Raw genomic sequence first — 10459 nt, 5'->3', positions numbered from 1 at the left:
CACCCACCCAGCGCTTTCATCGCACAGAGGATCCACAGCTCGGCTGTTGGAGCCAGCCGGGGACTCAGCCCTGCACTGCGCAGGGCTCAGCATCCCTCTGTACCAGGGCCAGCAGACAGCCGGTCGGGAGAGACTGATGGGGAGGGAAAAGCGACAGGGAAGGGGGAGGTCACTGCTCGAGCAGAGCAGGGGGAGAGTTCAGGAGAGAGGGATGGTAGGGAGCAGATACAATTGTGAAAGAAAAGGCAGGAGGGTGGGGGGAAAAAAAGGAGAAGCCCCCCAGATTCAAGCTAGGGAAGCCCGTGTTCACCACAGACCAAAATGGCTCCAAGGGTATCAGGCAGGGGAGAGCCTGGAGGTCTGAGAAGCGAGAGGAAGAGGAGGGCAGGGAGGAATGAGCAGCACCTGGCTCAGCAGGGTGGGAAGAGGGAAACCAGCCAGAGCTGCAAACCCCCCAGGCAGCCCAGCCCAATGTGAGGAGCCCCAGACAGGTAGCACAGGCTGGGTGAGCCTTCAAGGAAGCAAAGGATGAGGTCTCAAGCAACGGTGGGGACAGGGACTGTCAGGCAGGAGAGACCCGATGCTCTCCTCGATGGGATAGGGACAGTAAGCGCCACTGCCTCCTTGCAGACACGCTGCTTACAGAGGAGTCGTCACCTGTCCAAGGCTGCACACTATGTACACCCCGCTGTCACCTCCCAACACATACAGGCTGTGTACACCCCACTGCCACCGCTCTACACCGTACAGCTTGTGCATAACCCTGTGCCACCTCTCCCTGTGGTACCGGCTGTGTACACCCCCGTGCCCCCTCCCGCTGCAGTACAGGCTGCACGCACCCCGCTGCCACCTCCTCCAGGGACAGAGGTTGTACCCCTCCCTGTGCCACCTCCTCCCAGAGGAGACACAGGCTGCACCCCCCCCCGCATCACCTACCCCTGCCGCACAGCCTGTACCCGTGCCTTCGCCACCCCCTGCCACAGAGACCACGCACACCTCCGTGCCACCCCTCCGTGGGGTACAGGTTGTGAGCACCCCGCTGTCACCTCCCACACACAGAGCGCAGGCTGAGTACACCCCGCTGTCACCTCCCCCTGCAGCACAGCCTGTGCACGCCCACGCTGTCTCTGGCTGTACAGGCCAGGCTGTACCATGGGGTTGCTCATCTCCATGGCTAAAGCTCTTCTTTTTGAGGTCCCAAATGCCCCATGGTGCTCTGCCAGGCATAGGCACCTCTCCCTGCCATAAACCAAAGTCACCCAGCATAGACCTGCCAGGAGCCACTGCACATTCCTGCCTTGCTCGTGGGGCTCTCAGCATCCTCACCAACTCCCCAGAAGCCAGCACGGTGTATGACCCACTCCTCACCCCCTTTTGTGCTCCCCCAGCTCCCACAAGCACCCCATTGATGCTCACAAGCTACTGTGCATTCATAGCTGTTTTGCAGAGCCCAGCCACTCTTCCCAGCACAGCTAGGGCTCAGCCCCTGCACTGCAGCCCCCGCGATCTCACCGACACGCTCCCTCATTCAGTCACTGCACGCCAGAGCGAAATCTGAACTAAGTGCATTTGATCCCGGGAGCAGGAGCTGATTTGCAGTGCCTGGAAACTGCTCCCAGCACAGTGTCTTTCTGAAACTGGGGAAAAACAGGGCAGGTCCCCCATGAACCCTCAGCTCCATCTGCAGCTCATTGCTGGATCCATTTATCAGCTCATCCCGCGTGAACGACCTTGAGAAAATCCACTGACCCAGGACAGTAGGAGACTTTCCCAGACATCTGCCAACACCTAAACCTGCGATTTATGGAAACTCTAAGCTAAATTCTAAAATAAGACAATTTCATTTCTGTCCATTACAGTTACAATATTCCTCTTATCCCCACACACACAGAGAGTAACTAATACTGCACCGTGCTCCTGAGCCTGCAGGCAGGTGCAGGCACCTCTGCTGAGCTCGCAGTAGCACGCTGAAGTTAACACCACTCCAGCCAGCTTCTCAGATGGTGGGAGGCTGTAAGGACCTGGGGCAGTCTTGGGTTTGTACAGCCAGGAAAGGATGTAGCATAGTCCCCTCTGGTATAAAAAAGTCCCAAAGGATGGAGCCTGGGAGACGGGCAGAAAGAAGAAAGAGACGCTCCCCACGCCAGCGTCTGAGAGGTTGCTCAGGTTCATCAAAGAGCTGCCAAGGACAAGGAAGGAATGGAAACTTCTCTCAGAAAGTTCCCAAAGGGAAGCAGATAGCAACGCTGAGCCAAGCCCCCAGACTGCCCGCCCAGCCCTGCAGGGACTAGTTATTTAGGTGGTTGCCGGTGTCTCCTTTCCTCCTCTGCAGCCATCGCATCTCCCCGCAGGTCCCAGCCCTGCCTGCCTAGGAGGCCCAGACACTTCCTGGACGGTTCAAGATAAAACCTTATGCTGTTAGCAAAACAAACTAGGAGGCTGTGAGAGCCAAGGCTGGCACAGGGCTGAAACCACCGAAGCCAGAACCACTGGTTTCCCCGGATGATCTAATCTCTCCCAGTGCCAGAGCTCCTCTTCTCCAGCAGCCTGGTGTGGCCGATTGGAGCCCCTGGGGAAGAGGTGAAGCTTGTGTGACAGGCTTGAAAGAAAAACCATGAGAAAGAGGAAGGGGTGGCCAGGGAGGGGGTCCCTGAGATGCGATGCTTTGCTGGAGGGAGGGGGGTGTAGGATGGCCCCATCCAGGGCCTGGGGAAGGGGTGCTGCACTGCTCCTGCCATTCAGGATCTATCCTCTCTCCAGCCCGCTGGAGACAAGAGCCTGAGCAAGCCCCACAGCAGCAGCATCACCCCCAACCTGCCAGCCAGGAGGGGCAGAGACATCTTTATGGGGAGCGTGGCCGCCTGGCTCCATCGCCCTCCCGCAGCCCCGCCGCTGCCAGCAAGCCTGCCTGGGAGGACCTCTTCTTCGCTGCAAGGGTGCCCATCGCATCCTGAGGTGGGGGGAGCACTTTGCTTCGGGTGCTTCCCCCCGGTGCTGCTGATGCACTGAGGCTCCATCTGCAACCGCATGTGTCCTCATTCCAGCACTGCGGCGGGTGAGAGGCAGGGATCTTCCAGCCCTCACCGGCAGGATTTGAGGCATGCTAGCCAGGCACCGCGCAGCAGGGATCTGCTCCTCCATGTGCTGGCTTTGGGACATGGGTGGGTCTCAAAAGGACGTGGGGATGAACCAGGAGAAGCTATGCAGGGGGATGTTGGGGTGGAAGAAAGCTGGGCTGGCTGGTCCGTGGCTCAGACTGCCTCCACGTCCACACATGTACATGTGTGTGTGTAAGTCCATGCATGTGTTGTGAACCATGTCCTGGAGGACGCTGTGTCCTTAGAGGGCTGGGGAGGGGGGGTCAGTACCATGAGGCCTCTGGACTGGCCATGCTGAGGCACGGTGAAGGGCTTGTGGAGATGGCTGGCCCACGTGAGCATCACTTCTGGGCGCTGCGGGGCTGGCCGAGGACGTGGAAAATATGCCTGGGAAATTGCTGGGAGCAAGAGCATCTTCAGGGGCAGCAGGGAAAATAAGGCACAACCGGTCAAAAATAGAAAACTTTATTGAAGTCAAATCCAACAGGGCAGCTGAGCTCAGCCCCACGGCAGGAGCCCAGCCTGCCGCTCACCGGGATACAAAGAAGGGAGCAGGGGTCTCCATAGGGCACAGAGGGTACAGCACACGGTGGGGGAGTGGGTGGTCCTCACCCACGGGGCCCCAGGAAGAAGGCAAAGCCACAGGCACTCGTCCCCCCTCTCCCTCCCTAGCTAGTTAAGGATAGACCCGACAGGCGCCAAAGCAGAAACGTGGTGCAAGCTAACTGGACAGACAGCCCAAGGAAAGAGGGTCCTGCAAGCTCTGGGCTCATCCCATGACCTCCTGGGACAGCTCCAAGCTCCAGTGCACACCAGCGAGCAGCCCTTCCCAGTCCGCAGCCAAGACCTACCTCCACCCTGCCCCGCACGCAGCAGAAACCCCTGGCTAGACCAAGAGCAGTGACCTGACCGCAGCACGCAGCAGAGACCCCAGTGCCCTGCTCCTCCAGCCCCGAGCACAAGACCCAGACCCAGCCCCGGCACATGGCCAGACCCGTGTCGCCTGGAGGAAGTGCCCTGGCCACCAGGATCCACCCTCCTCCTCCACAGCGGCTGAAGCACAGCTCCCGCAGAGCCATAGCTCCAGGCCCGATGCTCGCACTAAGGGAAGCCCAGTTTTCACCATGCCGGCTATGGCAGAGGGCCCAAGCCTGGGGGAAGCCAGAGCCTGAGCCTGGGAAAAAGGCAGAGCTTTGCTCCTCCACCCAGCCCCACCTGCCTGGGCAGCCACAGCGGGTGCAAAACTCCCTTTCGGACGGCTTTGCGCAGGGATGGTGAAAGATTCAGCCACACCAGCAGAGCCAGGCTGGCAACAGCAAGGTTAGCGCCTTCCTCACTGCTTCCTGGACACGGGCAGGACTGGAAACTGGCTGCCCACAGCTGTGGCAGGAGCAGGACCGGTCTCTCCTCCCCACGAGTCAGCCCAAGCGGAGGGATGGATGGGAGGGTGGGCATTGCCCTTCTCAGTGCTCTTAGAGCTGGTCCCCAAAGGGGACCTGGGTGAGTGGGATTCCCTCCCCGGAGCTCCACATGTAGAAGCACACACATGCAGTGCCCTTCGCATCACCATCACCCAGGCAGCGCAGCCAGGAGCCAGCCCCGGGCGCTCTGACAAGGGCTCCAACAGTTTTTGGCCTCCCCCCTCCCACCATCCCCATCCCCTCCCCGCCCCACGACCAGGCTCCGTGGCTCGGCTCCAGGGTAGTCCTCTGCCAGCTCCCCAGGCCACGCATGCAGGGCTGGGGGCCAGTCCACGCTCACTCCCACACCTCTGTCCAGATGGCTCCCCGGTGCAGGGGGGGGGCCGCTGCCGGCCTCAGGATGAGCTCTCCTACCTGCTTGTTGGTGTATTTCTGGGGATTGGTGCGGTAGCTGTAGTCCGAGTACTGCTCGGAGCCTGTCGAGTTGTTGTCCCCGGTGCCAACAAAGGTGTTGGTGGCCGGCAGGTCCTGCACCACTTGGTGCTTCTTGGAGGCAGAGGGCGACTGAGGCTGCAGCTGGATGGAGGGCAGCGGCGAGTTGGAGCGGTAGTGGCGACCCAGGTCTGGGCTGCCCGGCGGGTAGTTGAGGGGCAGGTGGATTCGGGGGCTGTCGCTGACGGAGTCGTTCATGAGGTTGAACTTGAGCGATTTCTGCAGCCCTGTCTCCTCCTCATCCTCTGTGGGCTTGGGCGGCTTCGGGGACTTGCTCTTCTTCACCTTGCTCTTGCTTTTACCACTCTTGTTGGCCTGCTTGGGTGCATACAGGTCCTTGGTCTCCTTCTTGCCTGCCTGGTAGCCACTCTTGGCCTCCCGCTGCCGGCAGTAGCGCACCAGGACGACCAGCACGATGACCAGGGTGACGGCCACAATGCCGGCGATGACTCCAAAGAGGATGTTGCTTCGCTGCTTGCTGCGCTCATATTCAGGGTCTCCAGCGATGTCTATGTCAAGCGGTGTGTCCAGGCTGTGCCCCACCAGCGTGTCCAGCAGCGTGCGGTTGGCCAGCGTCTCGTTGACGTAGAAATGCACCAGCGCCGTGCCATGCCGCGAGGGCTTGCCCTTGTCATTGACGCGCACTACCAAGCGGTGCAGGCCATGGTGCTTGCGCAGGATCTCCTTCTCCAGGGTGATGTCTCCACTGTGCGGGGAGATCTGGAAAAGCTCGAAGGGGTTGCCTCCTGTGATGCTGTAAGTCAGCTCCGCGTTGACGCCAGAGTCAATGTCCTCCGCCTTGACCTTGCTCACCTGCTGGCCAGGGTTGGTGTGGGGCAGGATGTGTTTGTAGGTGGCATTAGAGGGTGAAGTGATGAAGGGGGCATTATCATTCTCATCCAAGACGTTGATGGTCACCCCCACGTAGGCAGACCTGGGAGGATCCCCACCATCCACTGCCTTGAGTCGGAAAGTGTATGTGCTCTGCTGCTCCCGGTCAAAAGAGATGCTAGAGAGGATGGTGCCAGTGCCATTTTGGATGACAAAATCCCCATTGTCTTGCTCCACCGACAGCTGGATGCGGGCGTTTTCTCCTTTGTCAGCATCGATCACCGTCACCATGCCCACAGGGCTGAGGGGTGGCATGTTCTCCATCACTGAGAAGTTGTAGCCGCTCAGCATGAACTTGGGGTCATTGTCATTCCTGTCCATGACATTGATGGCCACAGACGCTGTGCCCTTGAGGCTGGGGCTGCCCTTGTCTGCCGCTACCACCAAGAACTCATAGCGCTCCCGCTGCTCTCGGTCCAGCACCGCCTTCACCCGGATCTCCCCGGAGTCAGGGTCAATGGTGAAGGAGCCCTTGGAGGAGGGGTCCGTCACCAGGGAGTAAACCAGCTTGGCGTTGGAGCCGCTGTCAGCATCACTGGCGCTCACCTCCATCACCAGGTCGTCAGGCTCATTGTTCTCGGGGAAGGCCACCTCGGTGAAGCTCTGGCTGAAGACAGGCGCATTGTCATTCACGTCCACCACCTGCACCTTCAAAGAGTTGGTGCTGGAGAGGGGCGGGTTTCCGGAGTCCACCGCCACAATCTCAATCGTGTATTCCTTCACCGACTCATAGTCCAGCGGCGTGGTGGTCTGCAGGAAGTATTTCTTCTTGCTGTCGCTCCCTGTTTCACTAGCCTGCCGCAACTGGAATGGAACATCACCAGCCACCACGCAGGTCACCACGGCGTTTTCACCCTCATCTCGGTCGGACACCTGCACCAGAGCCACTGCTGTCTCTACTGGCACGTCCTCCGAGATGTTCGCCATGCCGTCCTGGTGGGTCACAAGCCCAATGCCTCGTATCTCTATGGAGGGCTCGTTGTCATTCATGTCCTTGATGGTGACCACCACCTGGGTGCGGGCGCTCTTGGGGTTGGCCCCCTTGTCCTTGGCCATGACGGAGAACTTGAGGATGCTGACATCCTCACGGTCGATGGGCCCCTGCACGGTGATGAGTCCCGTGGTGCGGTCCAGGCGCAGCAGCCGGCGCACCATGTCCGAGGCTTGGTGGAAGGAGTAGTCGATTTCCGCGTTGGCACCCTGGTCCGAGTCGTTGGCTTTCACCTGTGGGATGGAGGGAGAAACAGTGAGCAGGAAGGCAAGGCGGCGTGAGCCCCTCCTCAAACCACCACGCTGCCCGCCGCGGCCTCCTTTGGGGACAGCTGGTGGGGAAAAACCAGGATTTCCTCTTCTGGGGCCAAGGACTACGGGGCAAAGAGTCTGGGACCGTCAGAGCGGCTGGGAGCCTCCCTCGGCACAGAGGCTTTTCCTTGCTCTTCCAGCAAAACCGGCTGGGCCAGTCGGCCACACTCCCCTCCCGGCCAGCTCCGGCATGCAGGGAATCCTCCGGGAATCCTCGCTGCCACAACCCAGGCAGCAGTGTGGAGGGATGGCTCTGGCTGCACCCACTCCACAAAACCCTCCCCAAATAGGGGCTCGAGGAAAGGATGAGGAGGCAGGTGAGGATGTGCAGAGCCGCAGCAACTCCACCCCGGCATTCAGGGATGCAGCCAAGCGGGGACCAGGGCTGCCTAAGCTCTGCACAGCACCAGCCATCCCTGCCCACCCGTCAGGAGCTCTGCATTCACATAAACCTGCCTCTACACCTATTATTTGCTTTCTAAAGAAGATGAGGTTTGTCTAACATTTGCCTCCCTAATCGGCTCTCCGAGCAGCCTCTTCTCTGCACCATTTGCTGCTCTGCCGTTATCTTGCTCAGCAGATTTGGATGGAGAACGAAAGTTGTTAAATGTAAATTCCACCTTTTACCTCCACTCACAAAAAAGGCGGAAGTCATTTTCCCCCTGAAAGATAAAAGCTGAGCAATGGCAGCAGCAGCGTCTCAGCCCATTCTCCTCCCGGCCGTGCAGCTCCCTTATCTGCTTCCAACTTCCATTCTCTTAACAGTGAAAAATGAATTCTTAAAAAATTCACATCAGAATTAGCAAGCAGATGAGAGCTGGCTGCGCTTCGTTTATTAAGATGGCAGCTGCAGATAAACAGATGTCGGCTACTATCATCCCAATGCCCCCCTCCAAGCCAAATCCACCGAGATCCACTGGCTCCCCAGGCCAGTTTGCACCGCTGCCTGAGACAGGGCAGAGCGCCTGGCCCCTGCAGACAGCAAGGCACCCCCGGAGTCATGGGCAGCCCCCCCAGACAGGCAGCAGGGATGCTGCCTGCCCCCCGTCTCCTGTGCGAGCCTGAGTTTCCATGGAGCAGCCAAGGGAATGCAACTTATGAAAGGGTCTATGTCTTGTCTGCGGGCAGCATTGAGACCAGCCTGGCATGAAGCCAGACTCCCCGTGGACCTCGGGTCCCAGCCCTCCCTGTAACCTGGAGCCTTGCTCCTGCATACCCGCCAGCCCTGCTGCTGCCCCTGTCGCTTCCCGCAGCCCCCGCTCCAGCTGCACCTTCCCACACATCCTTTCCAACCTCGTTTTAGCAGATGTGACATCCCAGGAACCTGCCTGCCTGCTGGCCCCGGGTGACACTCTGGGCTCCTACAGCTTGCAACCCTTCTAGGCTCCCTCCTCCCTTGAGGAACCGTGGCAGCAAGTGGCTGTATAAATGCTCCCTGGGTTGTCCCTGCTGCAGCCAGGCAGGAGGGGAGCTGGGGAGGAGAAGAAAGCCCCCACACTCACCTGGAGGACTGAGTGCCCCACGGGGCTGTTCTCAGAGAGCTCCGCCTCATACAGGGCCTTCTCGAACTTGGGCGCGTTGTCATTCATGTCCAGAATGGTGATGCGAAGCAGGGCGCTGCTCGCCCGCGGCGGGTTGCCTCCGTCCTGCACCTTGATGGTCAGATCATAGGAGTCCCACTGCTCCCGGTCCAGGTTCCCCATGACAATCAGCTGTGGCTGCTTCTCATCCTGATCCTCTGCCACCTGCAGCCCAAAGAGTTCCTGTGCCTCCGGACCAGCCGTCAGCTCATAAGAGGCAACGCCGTTGGCGCCCGAGTCCCGGTCCATGGCCAGGGGGATGGGGAAGAGCGCCCCGATATTGGTGTTTTCGGGGATGGAGAGGGTGAGAACGGGCGAGGCAAAGTTGGGGGTGTTGTCATTGATATCGAGCACCTCTATCTGCCCCTCAAGCAGGCGTGGGCTGCTGTTCAAGATCAGGTCAGTGATGGACACTTCAAACTCCAGGAAGCAGGGCTTTCCGGGCAGGAGGTGCTGGCACTCACGCAAGCTCTCCCGGTCAATGGAGGTCTCTGTGGTGTAGATGTCCCCAGTCTTGCCGTCCACACGTAGGTACGGGGCCCCCACTTCCAGCTTGTAGAGGTGCCCCACGTCCGGGAAGCCGTAGTCAGAGGCAAGGCTCCCTATGAGGGTGTTGGGGGGTTGTTCCTCCTGCACTTTGTAGACCACACGTGTCCCACAGACCAGGGTAGGGAGCTGGAAGAGGAGCCACAGGCCCAGGCAGGATGCCAGTGGTTTCATCCTGCGCTGCAGGGGAGCTGGAAGGAGACACAGACACCAGAGGTTAGGCAGTCCCAGGCCCCCGGGACTGCTCTGCCCCAGCCCACTTCTGTGGTGTATCCTTTTGGGTACAACCCCTGTGCCATGGAGGACTGCACATGGTCCCAAAGCAGTCCCCCAAAGGGAAAGGGCTTCAGGGGCTTGCTGGGCAGAGCTGGCCCCAGCCGTGGTCTCCTGGCAGCCTCCACAAGCAAGTGCCCAGGAGAACCAGTCCTGGCTTGCAAAGCTCCTGCAATGCCCTGCTCATGTGAGCAACCCAGTCATTGAAACCTCAGCCCTGGTTTCCTGTCACTTGCAGGAAGCCACTCCTGCTACTGTCCACCCTCTTCGTCACCACGCAAACTGTAATTAGACCCAACGAGGCACACTAACAGGGTGGACTGCACGCAGCCTGCTGCCAGCAACCCTATGGGAGCCGGCCAGGCTCAGAGACAGCTTCTCACCACAGAAACACAGGAGCATTGTGTGCCACGCACTGCAGGGGCACTGCCTGCCACGCACGGCGGGGACACAGAGGCACTGCACGCGTCTGCCAGCCCTGCAGAAACAGGAGCACTAAAAGGAGGGCAGAGGCTCTGCCTGCTCTGCAGGGACACGGGGCAATGCTCTGCCAGCCCTGCAGAAACAGGAGCACTAAAAGGAGGGCAGAGGCTCTGCCTGCTCTGCAGGGACACGGGGCAATGCAGGGATGCAGGGCTGCCACCCATCCAGCACTGCAGGGACATGGGGCACTACAGGGATGCAGGGATGCCACCCATCCAGCACTGCAGGGACATGGGGCACTGCCAGGATACAGAGCTACCTCCCATCCATCACTGCAGGGATTCAGGGCACTGCCTGCACTGCAGGAATACCACCCATCCATCACTGCAGGGACACAAGGCACTGCCACGTCAGGGACAGAGCAGCACTGGCC

At 59.9% G+C, this 10459-nt stretch overlaps 1 protein-coding gene across 1 annotated transcript in view; it reads right to left on the bottom strand.

The window, feature by feature from the left end:
* Positions 1-10005, bottom strand: part of PCDH1 (protocadherin 1) — a 47191-nt gene extending 37186 nt beyond the window's left edge. Inside the window, exons 1-3 of the mRNA XM_009279349.2 lie at positions 9987-10005; positions 8707-9521; positions 4934-7126 (exon numbers count right to left, since the gene is read on the bottom strand). Of these exons, the coding sequence (XP_009277624.2) occupies positions 4934-7126; positions 8707-9521; positions 9987-10005 (3027 nt within the window). The remainder of the gene's footprint in view (positions 1-4933; positions 7127-8706; positions 9522-9986) is intronic.
* Positions 10006-10459: the final 454 nt, after the last annotated feature.

Source organism: Aptenodytes forsteri, unplaced genomic scaffold (assembly GCF_000699145.1).
Source record: "Aptenodytes forsteri isolate BGI_AS27 unplaced genomic scaffold, ASM69914v1 Scaffold659, whole genome shotgun sequence".
Classification (NCBI taxonomy): Eukaryota; Metazoa; Chordata; class Aves; order Sphenisciformes; family Spheniscidae; genus Aptenodytes; species Aptenodytes forsteri.
Note: the sequence above shows the minus strand (reverse complement) of the source record. Positions and strands in the feature narration are given on the sequence as shown.